Raw genomic sequence first — 13903 nt, 5'->3', positions numbered from 1 at the left:
GTGCTCACTCTGAGCAGGTGGCTAATGGATCTGCTTAGGTTACAGGATGGTTTTAAATTTGGCCGGATTCACTCAGCTGTATAGCCAACTATTTTTTATGTCTTTTTAAGGCTTAGGATGGAGCTGAACCCCAAAGATGCTGGCAGGGACACTCTGACTCATTAAGACAGAACTGAGTGTCAGCATAGAGAGAAGACATCGGCTTCCCAGGCCTCATCCCAGAGGAATTCCCAGCTGTGTTGCTCAAGGCATCACCTGGCCAAATGGAGATCACCCTGGGAGTCATGGATGAGAATGCCACCAATGTCTCCACTGGCTTCCTTTCCGTGCTTGACCCCCATGGAGCCCAGGCTGCTTCCTTCCCATTTAACTTCAGCTATGGCGACTATGATATGCCCTTGGATGAAGATGAGGATGTAACCAATTCTCTGACTTTTTTTGCTGCCAAGATTGTCATTGGCATGGCCCTGGTGGGCATCATGCTGGTCTGTGGCATTGGCAACTTCATCTTCATTGCTGCCCTGGCCCGCTACAAAAAGCTTCGCAACCTCACCAACCTACTCATTGCCAACCTGGCCATCTCTGATTTCCTGGTGGCCATTGTCTGCTGCCCCTTTGAGATGGACTACTACGTGGTGCGCCAGCTCTCCTGGGAGCATGGCCACATCCTGTGCGCCTCCGTCAACTACCTGCGTACTGTCTCTCTCTACGTCTCCACCAATGCTTTGCTGGCTATTGCCATCGACAGGTGAGTAAGGGACGGTGGGGACAACGAAGGAAGGGGCATTGGAATTGTTAGTTGCAATTATAATTAATGAGAGATATCTGTATTCACCATAGATGTGGATATATAAGGGCTCAAAAGTTGGCCCCATGGCTTCTTGGCTTTTTTGCTAAGATCAAGTGTAGCTCATTGACTGACAATGAGAAGGGTTCTAGATTTCCAGCTTTGGGCAGGCAGGAGGTAGCAGAGCCCCGATGAGTTGGGCAGTGGGAAGGCTTTGGATCCCTCTGCTATGGTTATGCTCCCAGATGTTGCATCTGTTCAAGGTCTAGGGAGAGACAGGTAGTAGGTGTGGAGGGACAAGATTAAACGCTAGGCAGGTAACTCTTGAGTCAACTTGGAAATCTTGACGGCGGTTTCTGTCTTATTAAGACTTACTCTAATGAAATATGAACTATACAGCCCCACCAGCACCAGTTGATTTTAAAATAAGATTGAGGGATTTGTTTTGAAAAACAAACTAAAAAAAACAAAACCCAAAAGAAAACATATGCTTATTTATTCTTAGTTGTTGCATTAGTCTGTTTGCCCCTCTTCATACATTTGCATGCAGCAGCATAGAAGACCTATTTCTAGTGAAGGTAAATAAAATCAGTGAGATCAGTGCAAATCTTTCTGAGGTTATGCTTAGTCTTTTCATTTAGGATAATCACCTATGCTAATGACCAGGGTGGTTTCTGGTTCCCTCAGGACAACCTTTGCAAGCTCCTCTGCCGAAAGTTGGACTCTAATTACAAAACACCTTGTTAAGTGTAGAGACAGTTACCTTGAGGGTCGAATCAGGCCTCCGTGTACTTGAATCTGAACAGCCCGTCTCTCTCCCTTAACCCAGAAAGCCTGAAGCACACATGTTCTCCCTGTTCCATGGCCTCGGGGCTCTGGTGGAGGTCAGCCTGTCTCTCACAGTCAGAACAGTGTTCCGGGAGGCAGCACAGCAAATAGAGCCTGTTTTCTGGAGCCATAGGCAGGACAAGCAGGGATACAGTGACCTGGAAAGAGACCACTCCTGAGAAAAGGGGGGGTTAAAAGGGAAGCAGGCTTTAAAGCCACTGAGGGGTGGAGCCTTGGGAAGGATGATGTCAGGGAGTTAGAAGTTTAAATAGCCCGTGGTCTGCACCCATAGAAGGTGCTTAGAGGGTCATCCCTGCAGAGGGCTACTTCTTCTTGGCCAAGGTCTTCCACATGAGTCACAGAGCCCCACAGTATACTGTCCATCCAGAGATGGACCCTGAGCGGACCTACCGAAGGAGCAGGAGGGAGAAATCAAGCTGGGTATCTGCCCCTTAAGTCCCCTTCATAGCTGTTGAAGAAAGCTCCAGGGACCTTATCTTTGATCTTTTCTACAAGTAGAAGCTACCACCACCTCTCTTAGTACATCAACAGGACAAAGCATACAGGGTCATTTCCTGAAGTTTCATTCTAGCTAGACATCTTTTCACAAGGGGTGTTCTCAGCCACTAACAGCGGTGTGTGTGTGTGTGTGTGTGTGTGTGTGTGTGTGTGGGTGGCGGGGTTTGACCTGCTCTCTGGGTGAAATCCATTTCACCATGTGGGGGTCCACTTGTCGAAAGGTGTAACACTGTAGTGGGGAGTGGCTTCAAGGACAAATTCATGGGAATTGAGTTATTTTGAACATAGAAGAGGAGAGATCTATGTTGATCTACTGAACTCCTTCCTACAAGTCCTTATCCTACTTTCATACTAAACTCTGCCTGTCTGAAATACTGCAGGCATTTCTCTAGCCGTGTGAGTTTATATAATGCAATTTAAATACAATAAGAAAGATTAATTGGGGAACCTGCACAGCATCATAGAGACTGCTTTGTTCAGAATGGAGTCGTGAGTGAAAACGTGCACCCAGACCTTGGAGGAAAGCATTGCTGCCTGCACAGGGCCATCCGCGGCCTGGCCAACTAACTAGCTGTGCCAGCACATTAAGTTCTTTTACTGATGTTTGTAATCTTTGCTTCAAATCATTTTTATTTTCATGTGTCTTTACTATTAAATTTCAATTTAGTCAAGGACTTCATTGATTATTGTCTGGTCTCATGTGTTGTTCAGGATTTGATCAGATTTTCAGGTTTGATTTGTTTAGTTTTGGACAACTAATTGTTATCTTGATATAACAATATACCTATGGTTATAAAAGTACATTTTAAAAACGAAATTTCTATAGGAAAATAATGTTAGCAGTTATTCTGCCTGGGTTTAAATTCCTGTGGTACCACCTATTAGCTTTATATTAATTATTTGACCTTACTCTTCCTCAGTTTTCCCATGTATAAAATGGGAATAATAAGAAAACCTAATGTATTGGGTTGCCTTGAGGATTAAATTATATAATATATGTAACTAGGGGCCCAGTGCATGAAATTCGTGCACTGGGTGTGTGGGGAGGAGAGTGTCCCTCAGCCCAGCCTGCCCCCTCTCACATACTGGGAGCCCTCAGGCGTTGACCCCCATCACCCTCCGATCGCCTGATCGGCCCCTTTCCCAGGCCTGACGCCTCCGCCAGAGGTGTCAGGCTTGGACAGGGGACCCCCATCTCCCCCCGATCACTGGCTCTGGCCCCCGCCCAGGCCTGAGGCCTCTGGCCCAGGAATCATGCCTGGGCAGGGGACCCCCATCTCCCTCTGATTGCTTGCTCCACCCCCCGCCCAAGCCTGACGCCTCTGACCCAGGCTTCAGGCCTGGGCAAGGGGACCATCATATCCCCCCAATCCCCGGCTCCGCCCCCAACCCAGGCCTGATGCCTCGGCCAGAGGAGTTGACCCTTATCACCCTCCGATCACCAATCACCGGATCGGCCCCTTGACCAGGCCTGAGGCCTCTGGCAGAGGTGTCAGGCCTGGGCAGGGGACCCCCAGCTCCCCACGGTTGCAGGCTCCGCCCCTGCCCAGGCCTAATGCCTCTGGCCTAGGTGTCCGGCCCGGGCAGTGGGGACCTGCAGTGGCAGCGGGGGGCGCCGCAATCGTGGGCTTCGCTTTAGGCCCAGGCAAGGGACCCCTAGCTCCTGGGACTGCCAGCTTTGACCTTGCCCAGCTCCCATGGCTGGCTCCACCCCTACTTCCTGCTATCACTGGCCAGGGCGGCAAAGGCGCCTGATTCTCCGATCATGGCTGGGGGGCAGGGCAAAGGCGGCCCCAGGGCCACCTTTGCCCTGCCCCCCAGCTCTTAGCTCCCCCCTGGGTTTCCCATCACTGTCAGTGGCAGGGGGCTTCTTCCTGCTTTCCCTTTCGCCTCCCTGCATTGTGCCTACATATGCAAATTAGCCGCCATCTTGTTGGCAGTTAACTGCCAATCTTAGTTGGCAGTTAACTGCCAATCTTAGTTGGCAGTTAATTTGCATATAGCCCTGATTAGCCAATGAAAAGGGTATCGCCGTACGCCAATTACCATTTTTCTCTTTTATTAGTGTAGATTGTTTGAACAATGTTTAAAACAGAATAAACACTAAATAAACAGTGGATATTATAGTTCTTGAATTAACCCTTAAAGGAATAACAAACAAAAAACCACACACACAGAGAATGAATGAATATTTCTGATTGGTTAACCTCTTTGTTTTCATTGAAGTGATTGTTTTAATGATGTGATTTAATAGATAATAATACAAGGGTTCTAAGAAACACTGCTATCAAGATATAGCAGAACAGAACGGTTACTCTTCTACCTGCCTGGACTTCTTTGTTTCTGTTATTGGTTCCTTGGTTTTCCAGGCATCTAAACTAGCAAGTCTCCTCTGTCCTGGCCACTCTCTTCCTTTCTCCAGCATTTGTTTCATTTCCAGGTTCCGCCAATACTTACCCCTCCCTCCCACCTATTCACTCAGGGCTGGACAATCATAGTCTCCTCTTGGCCTTCCATGTTTCTTGGCTCTGCTCTCTGCTAACCTACTCCCCTCATAATCCTCCCTAAACATTCATTCATTCATTCATTCATTCATTCAAACAATGCATTTTTGTAGAACGACTGCATGTGACAGATACTATTCTAAGCATTGGGGATATGGTGAATAAGAAAAAAAATTCTTTGCCCTCATGGAACTTACATCCGTGGGATGGAGAGAGTTAGCAGTTAGGCACACAAATAAGAAAGGCATTTTTAGAGCATGAGAAATAATCTGAACAAAAACAAACAAACACTAAAACATTGAGAGTGACTGAGGGTGGGAGACACCAAGTGTAGAGTCAGGAAAAGTGTGTCTGAGGAGAAGACTTTTGAACCTACCTCTAAAAGATGGTGGAGAAAAAAAAAAAAAAGCCAGCCTTGTGAAGACTGATAAAAAAGCATCCCAGATAAAGGGAATAATAAGTGCAAAGGCCCTGAACAGGAACAAACCTGATGGGTTCTAAGAACAAAGAGAAGGCTCCTGTGGCCTGAGGGAATAAAGCAAGACTGCAGCCAAATTAATCTTCTGTCTTGTATGTCTCCCCTCTCTGGCTCTAAAGACCTCAAAGAACTCATTGTCTACAACCTATGCCTCAAACTCCTTCGCCTGCTCTTGAAACCTTCCATTATTGAGCCCAAGGCTGTCTCCCAGTCTCATGCTGGGTAAACACACTTATGTCCTTTTTTCCAAATAAGGTTACAATATTTTTGAGAGTTGCCGCCATGGTTGACTACATTTCTATTTGCTTGGAGCCAGGAACTATTGAGAGTGAAGTTTCACTAAAATCCTAGATGCCCATAATTCACAGACAACAAAAGCTTATAAAAGAAGTAAGACATGGTCCCTGCTCTCTGGAGCTCACCACCTAAAGTGGGAGAGGTGGGTGGGGAGTGAGGTGACACTTCTGAAACAGTTAAAGGATAAAGAATAAATTTTAAAAGAAATTTACAGAAGGGTGAGATCATCGTGTATCTGAGGAGTTAAAGGAGGTTTCATGGAAGAGGGGGACTTTTTAACTGGCTTTTAACAAATGGTGATCCGCAAAGTAGAGGAGAGGTTTTCCAAGAGGAACAGTGTTTACAACAGCCTAGAAGTGGGAAGGCTTGAAGCATGAGCTCCCTTGCAGAGGATGTAGGGCAGAGGCAAGGAACGTTTGGAAAGTCAAGGATAAGGTCCTATTCCAGAAGATCTCAAATCTAGACACAAGTAGTCAGATCTGATGGCAGCAGGAAACTGAAAAAGGTCATCAGAGGACCCTTGGCCCTCCAATCTTGGTTTCTTTGATGTGGAGACACCTGTACTGTCCTGGAGGTGTATCCTTCAGATCCCAGAGCATGTGGGGCATTGTGGGACCCTTCCTTCTTTTACCCCAAATCCAGGGGAAACTGATCAGTCTGCCTGCCATTGTCAGCTCTCCTCCTCTGTCTGAATGAGGCCAGCTAAGGCATGAGTAATCATTCTCAGTCCCAGGTCCTACAAATGCTACCCGGTGAGATTATTGGTCAGAGCTGGCTGGCCCAAGGAGTAAGGCATGCAATCCCTGCCCATCCTATGACTGGCCTAGTAACTACTGCAACCTCCACATCCATGGTTTGATCTGGGGCTGGGTCCTGGGGACAGAGAGGGAGCCCAAATGCTCTTTGTTTAATCACCCAGCCCACTATCACCAGACAGTTACTGCCTGGACATTTCTTTGTCTATCAGCCTTCATTCTTTGTTGGTGCAAAGTGAATCTGGACCTGAGTCAATGTAGTGGTAGACACATAGGGCAAGCCAAGGGCATACTCATAAGCTGCCAATTGCCTGACTCCTTGGAACATCAATAAGTAGAAACCAATTGTGATGGAGAGAAAAGAGAAGGACTATTTGATGTCAGGAGAAGGGTAGGACGAAGGGATATTGCTTGCTTTGGTTGAAAAGGGTTGGGACAAATGGCATATTTGAGAACCCACTGCATTTGGAGCAAGAGATGGATGGGTCTGCATCATGGTCCCATCAATTTCTAGCTGTGTGGCTTTTGGCAGGTTATTTAGCCTCTCCAAATCTTAGTCTGCTTATTTGTAAAATGGGTATTTTTGCTCTCTTACTTACTCTAATGAGAAAGTGGATTTGAAAATGTTCTGTAAATTGTAAACTGCTTTACAAACATAAACATTGGCTAATCAGCAAGATATGCAAATTAATTGCCAACAAAGATGGCGGCCGGCAGCCACGCAGCTGAAGCAAGCAGAAGGTTTGCTTGCTCCAGTGATGGAGGAAGCCAAGGTTCCCTGCCTGCCGCGGCCCGGCTCTAAGCTCCAAAAGCAACAGCTCCGAAAGTAGCAAAGTTTCAATTATAGAAGCTAAACAAACCCCAGATACCTGCTTTCAGCCAGCCGCGGCCTCAGAGCTGGGAGTGCCAGTGACAGCAACAGAGTTTCAATTACAGAAGGTAAATAAATCCCAGAATAAAAAAAATAGAAAAAAAGGAGAGGCTGGGAGCTTTGGTGCCGGGGTCCAACCCCAGCGGGTCCAGGGGTCCCCAAAGGTGTGGACGGAGTCGGCGAAGAAGGAAGGACACGGAGACAGTGTTCAGTTGATCAGCAGCCTAGCCAGGATCTCCAGCCAGGATCTCCAGCCAAGTTCTGGTCTGGATCTCCAGAGAGGTTCTGGTTAGGATCTCCAGCCAGGTTCTGTCCAGGTTCTCCAGCCAGGTTCAGTAACCAGGTTCTAGTCCGGTTCTCTTGCCAATTTCTGTAGTCAGGTTCAGTCCATGTTCTCTCGCTAGGTTCTGTCTCTAGGTTCTGAGGCCAGTTTCTGTCCAGGATCTTTTGCTATGTTCTCTCCAGCGAAGTTCTTCTGTCTCTAGAGAACGTGTAGGTTCTGTGCCAATTTCTGTCTCTCTCTGTGTTCTGTCTTCTTACATCTGTATTTATACCAGTTGATTCCAATCCTATCAATCTCTATTTCAAAGGTTAGGGCGTTTCTTATCTCCATTCCAGGGAGTAAAGATTATGTAGCTTAAGCATGATTGTTCGTAGTTAAAGTGATTAATTACCCACCTGGCACTTAGTTAAGAGGTTTTATTCCCTCCCTAACTTCAGGGGAAAATCCCTACCTGGGGAAACAACCTTTCTCAGAGACCTTGGTTAAAACACATGGTGCCTAGAAGGTGAGCAAACATATTAAGAACAGTATGCCATATATGCCAGGTCCCTTGAAACAGCAAGCATGGACCAGCTCCCGGCACTTTGGTCACAGGCCAGCCTGAAAATGGCCCTTAGCCCCTCACCCAGGCTGGCCAGGCACCCCAGTGGGGACCCCCACCCTGAAGGGGGTGTGACCAGCTGCAAACAGCCATCAGCCCCTCACCCAGGCTGGCCAGGCACCCAAGCGGGACCCCCACCCTGATCCAGGACACCCTTCAGGGCAAACCAGCCGGCCCCCACCCATTCACCAGGCCTCTATCCTATATAGTAAAAGGGTAATATGCAAACTGACCCTAACAGCAGAAAGACTGGGAATGACTGGTCACTATGACACACACTGACCACCAGGGGGCAGACGCTCAATGCAGGAGCTGCCCTCTGGTGGTCAGTGCGCTCCCACATGGGGGAGCTCTGCTCAGCCACAATCCAGGCTGATGGCTGCCAGTACAGCGGTGGTGGTGGGAGCCTCTCCTGCCTCCTCAGCAGCACTAAGGATGTCCGACTGCAGCTTAGGCCTGCTCCCCGCTGGCAAGTGGACATCCCCCAAGGGATGCCAGGCTGCCAGAGGGATGTCTGATTGTCAGCTTAGGCCCAATCCCCTGGGAAGCAGGCCTAAGCCAGCAGGTGGTCATCCCCCGAGGGTTCTCAGACTGCGAGAGGGCACAGGCCGGGCTGAGGAACCCCCCGCCCCCTGCCCCATCCCTCCCAGTGCACAAATTTTTGTGCACTGGGCCTCTAGTATCCAATAAAATAGAAAGTAGTAGAGAACTTTCAAATGCAGTATTTGGCAAAAACAGGTGAAAGAAAATTGCTATGTATACAGAATAGCTCTGAAAAAATACATTCTAGGACGCTAATAGTTTCTTGTGTATTAATAGCTTATTGTTGTTTATACGCCGTGCTTATTTGGATCTTACAGTATCTCTGTGAGGTTGTTGAGGCAGGTAATATCCCTATGCTACAGATGAGGAAATTGAGCCCACAGGGCTAAGAAAAATGGCTCAAATTCACATAACAAGTTTGTGGCAAAGCTGGGACTAGATTCTCGGTCTTCTGACTCCTAGGTCAGCATTCTCCCCTACTTATTGAAAAAAAACACTTTGGCTTTGAAACATTATAAAGATGTAGGAAGTTACTATTGGGAAAAGAAGGAATAGAATTATATAGCGAAAATTCATACACTACACATGTATAAATATAGAAATACTCTGACAAAGTAATCAATGAAACATGGTGGTGTAGACAGAGAGGGAGAGAGCTAGTGAGAGCAAAAACCCTAAGTTCCTTATTTTTGGTATGAGTCAGAGCAAGTTCGGTGCACTCATTGTAGGAGCGCCATGGCTTCTGTGAAGGACCCATACATGTTTACTGACAAAAGCACTGCCAGCACCCTGCAGACACTGCATTTCACCCTTCAGCACTAGGAGGCTGGCGAGAGTGCCAACGATTGTTGCTGGTGGTGGAGCATGTCAAGCAGACAGCTGGGTGTTCAGAGGGTGGACTCAACCTTTCCAACTTCATCTAATATCTGGAAGCCATAAGACAGCAGGAGTCTCACTCCAGTTAACTCTCCAAATGACATACTCCATGGAGCTGGCTACTTGGGTTGGGGGGCAGAGGGTGGGACAGAAACAGCAGTATTATAATCAGAAGAAAAAAATAAGAATGAACCTCCTCTTCCGATCAAATTTCCAAGAAAGATGAAATCAAAAAGATTGGTTTCAAAAAACAGAATTGGTTTGGCTTTCTTCCCTGCCCCTGTCACATTTGTTCTTGGCTCTACCTGGAATAAGCTGTAGGCAAGTGAGGATGTGTTTATTTCCAATGTTGATTAGTCACTCCCTCCCACTTCACTTCCTATCTTTCTCTCCTCCAATGTCCATCCCCTGCGAGATCAGAAAGTCTTCCAGGAAATCAAAGCTCCTGCATAAGTATGTGCACTCACCCTGGGAAGGAGGCTTTCATGCTGCACAAATGACTCACAACCCCCAGAAAGTGCTCTGTCTTTGCTCCTGGACCTCTGTGGTAACAGCAGTGTGGTTTTCTTGGGGGGAGAGAACAAAAGCAGTATCTTTTTCTATCTGGTGCTTTGTGGTTAAAAAAGATACATGCATGTATATTCTCAATTGATTTTCTCATCCATCATGTCAGATAGGGTTAAATGTTTTCTACCAAGGGTCCTGCAGTATATGACTTTGAGAAAGCCACTCATCTCTCTTTGGCCTCTATTTTTCCACCTGGAAAGTAAAATAAATGATCACATGTATTCCTCCCCCTTTGCATGAAGAGCAGTGTTTTAAAAAATGTGGAATGAAGACACAACTTTGCCCACTGCTTCCACTGGAAGGAGCAAGTTCTCCCAATAAGTCTTTGGAACTATCAGGCCCCTTTAGCCCTAAACTCTGGGTTAATTAGAATGAATGATCCTGAAGACAGGAAGGACCTGGGAATCATGCCAGGCTAGAAACGGATGGGAGGCGTTATTACTACATTTAATAGTAATAGTTACCATGTATTGAGTATATGCCAGGAATTGTGTATACATTAGCATATTTCATCCTTAAAAACAAACAAAAACATTTGCAGATAAGGAAACTGCTATTCAGAGAGACGAAACAAAACTTGCTTGCGGTTGCAACAGCTGGTAAGAGGGTGGAACGGGGGTCCGAATTCAAGCCTGCCTTTCTGGAAAGCCCCTATACCATTGCGTTTTCCCTCCACACACCCCATTCGGTGGCAAAGATCTCGTCATCGGGCACTTTCTTGGCACAGCGGCTGACCCGTTTGCGTTCTTGTCCTAGATACCTGGTCATCGTCCACCCGCTGCGGCCCCGGATGAAGTATCAGACAGCCACGGGCTGGATCGCCCTGGTGTGGGCGGTGTCCGTCCTCATCGCCATCCCCTCCGCCTACTTCACAACGGAAACGGTTCTCATCATCGTCAGGAACCAGAAGAAGATCTTCTGCGGCCAGATCTGGCCGGTGGACCAGCAGCTCTACTACAAATCCTACTTCCTCTTCATCCTCGGCCTGGAGTTCGTGGGCCCCGTGGCCGTCATGACGCTGTGCTACGCGCGCATCTCGCGGGAACTCTGGTTCAAGGCCGTCCCCGGTTTCCAGACGGAGCAGATCCGGAAGCGGCTGCGCTGCCGCCGGAAGACGGTGCTGGTGCTCATGGGCATCCTCACCGCCTACGTGCTGTGCTGGGCCCCCTTCTACGGCTTCACCGTGGTGCGCGACTTCTTCCCCGCCGTGTTCGTGAAGGAGAAGCACTACCTCACGGCCTTCTACATCGTCGAGTGCATCGCCATGAGCAACAGCATGATCAACACCCTGTGCTTCGTGACGGTCAAGAACAACACCATCAAGTACCTCAAGAGGATCGTGCAGCTCCACTGGAAGTCGTCCTCCAACGGCAGCAAGTCCAGCGCGGACCTCGATCTCAAAACCGCGGGGGTGCCTGCCACCGAAGAGGTGGACTGCATCAGGCTGAAGTAACCCGAGGGGCCTTTGAACGTTGGACGGGCCTTTGGGACACTGACCCGTGTGTTTGGATGCACACCGTCAACCCCCAGAACTCTTGGTTTGCCGCGGAGGGCCGAGTGCATGGACGACTACGTGAGCATGGTGTCCCAGGGGCTCAGATTTTCTAGCACTCGTGTGATTGGACACCATCACCAGTGGCTGACGTTCACTGAGCGTCTCCTTTGTGCAAAGAGGAGGCACTGGTAAAACCCGTATGTGTCGATGCCACTGAATGGCCCCAAAGAAGTAGGGATTAAACCAAGAAAAAATCTGAGCATGGACAGCCTGGAGTACGGCGGCTGCAGAGGGGACCTGAGTAGGCATCTGGACTGTGGTACATGCGTTTGTGGGGTGAGGGTCTCTCTGGACAGTCTCGGGGACGCATCAGACACGGATGTAACCCATTCTACAACTATCGTTAGGCGTGACTTCACTCCTGACGTTTGTGCGGTGGGAGTAAGAATACAGACAGCCTCCCAGTTCTTAGCCCTTCTCTTCTCACTCCTGGCCCCCACGCGCACTGTGAGGGGCCTCACACGCATGCACACGGACGCCGCAGGATGCATGGCAAGTTCTATCCAGACCCTCTTGCCCCATGTTGCACCATGGCGGCGCCTCGGGCTCAGGACCCATGTGCAGTGAAGCTCATGATGATGAGGATGGATCCTGGGAAGAGGCCGCAGAGACCCCGGAGACTATGGGGACAGGGAATTAGGAGGTCTGGGTACCTGGAGCAAGTCAAGAGGGAAACAGCTAGGCTCAGGGGTATGTCCCCTTGGATCCATGGCCTTCTCCCCCTCCATGGGAGGGGTCCAGGCAGAGGACCCCTCAAAGTGTGGGGGGCTCAGGGTCTCTTGGTCTTAGGGTGATACTGCTTCCGCCTCTCAGTTATTCTGATTTGGACCAGTTAGACTTCTCCTTACGTCCTTCTCCTGTCTCCATGCTTGTGACGCATAGACTGTTTGAAAGGAGACACACCCCTCATGAATGTGGCTGTCAGCCATTTTTTTCATTCACACCAGCTTTCACCCTTACTGGTACGATTTAAGGGCAAGATGTCTTTGTCCCTGGTGCCTGAATCCCATCATAGGCATTATTCCTTTGGATTAAAACGTGATGCTCTTTTTAAAATGGAGGCACTTTCTGGAGGCATAACCCATCACATTTCCATTCCTCAGTGCACATGAAGTCATGCAATCCAGTGGCAGGTGATGAAGCTCAGTGGTAGGGCCCTGGGTACCTAGGAAAGAAAGGGACATACAAATGGTGGTGGGGGGAGGGCCAGCTAACAATGAGCTTCAGTGATTCTACAGGCTCCCTGAGCGCTTGTCCCACTTTCCAATCACCTCCTTAGTTCGGTGTTTTAAATATTGGAATGTGGAGTTTTTGAACCAAAAGATCTGATCCAGCCTTGGCTTTGTCACCTCTGTGACCCTGGGTAAAGCCTCTTGCAGGGGCTGAAGGTAGCTACTGAGGAGGTGGTTGTGAATAGCCAATGAGATAATATGTGGAAAAACTCTTTCAACTGCACAACTAATCAAAAGCGAGACTAATAACTGTGTGTAACGTGCCTGGACATGGAAAAACTTGTAAGCTCGACTTATGTATCTAGAAACCTCCCCACCTCCCCCTTTCGCTCTCCTTTGTATAAATTGTTCCCTTACACCTCTCAGCAGTGCTGTATGCATTATGTTCTTAATAAGTTGGTACAAGAGGCAGTGAAAGCTGGTGGCGGAAGTATAAAAGGACATGGTAGATCAGTTTCCAGTCAGAAGACAAGCTCAGGGTTTTAGAATAAAAGCATCTTTATGATCATGGAAGTGCTGACCATCTTCCTGTGCCTGTTCCCCAGCCAGCATGAATCTGGGCAATGTGGTCTTTGTGTCTCAGTCTGTTTTTTATTTTCATGAGGATGTATAGTTATAGAATGGACTTGTCCTTTTCTTCGTAAATAATTCTAGAACAACACATTTATAATGCTGTTTAAGTGAAACCTGTGTTGTGCATCTCCCCCTCCAAAATAGTCAACTCTTAATTTTTCGTAGCAAAGTTTTTTACTTATAGTCATTTTATTTCTCTGGAAGATACATTCTAAAAAGCTATTATTTTTCCATTCATCATCCAGCATATTTACCCTACCGTTTAATCAGAACACTCTCGGAGAAAAAAGAAACTAATTAAAATGCTAGCCTAAATCCAATATGCCTTGGAAGGCAATCCTTACTGTTTATGAAATCACATATTGCATTATTAAATCAGGAAAGTTAGTTTTTACACTAAAAGTAATAAAATGATATCATTTGTTGTCAATATGTTCACCTTTCCATTCAGAATGCTAAACAGCAGTTGGCTGTATTAAACAGGAAATTTTTAGATGTGACAACCAAACCTCTTTCGGCTTTTCAGCCTAAAATGTACCTTTAAAAAAAAACACCTCATTTACCTGTAATATTTGTAGATATTGTATCTGATTGTGATTTTACAGTGAATGAAATTGTTGTATAGTTATCAAGT

General features: G+C 47.6%; 1 protein-coding gene across 1 annotated transcript; it reads left to right on the top strand.

The window, feature by feature from the left end:
* Positions 1-224: 224 nt before the first annotated feature.
* On the top strand, positions 225-11362 carry PROKR1 (prokineticin receptor 1; the record flags this gene model as incomplete). The annotated part of the gene is made up of 2 exons (XM_081101229.1): positions 225-748; positions 10666-11362. Exons 1-2 carry the CDS (start codon positions 264-266, stop codon positions 11360-11362), a joined length of 1182 nt encoding a protein of 393 aa, XP_080957355.1. The 5' UTR covers positions 225-263.
* Positions 11363-13903: the final 2541 nt, after the last annotated feature.

Source organism: Myotis nattereri (assembly GCF_964212035.1).
Source record: "Myotis nattereri genome assembly, chromosome: 10".
In the NCBI taxonomy this organism is placed as follows: Eukaryota; Metazoa; Chordata; class Mammalia; order Chiroptera; family Vespertilionidae; genus Myotis; species Myotis nattereri.
Note: the sequence above shows the minus strand (reverse complement) of the source record. Positions and strands in the feature narration are given on the sequence as shown.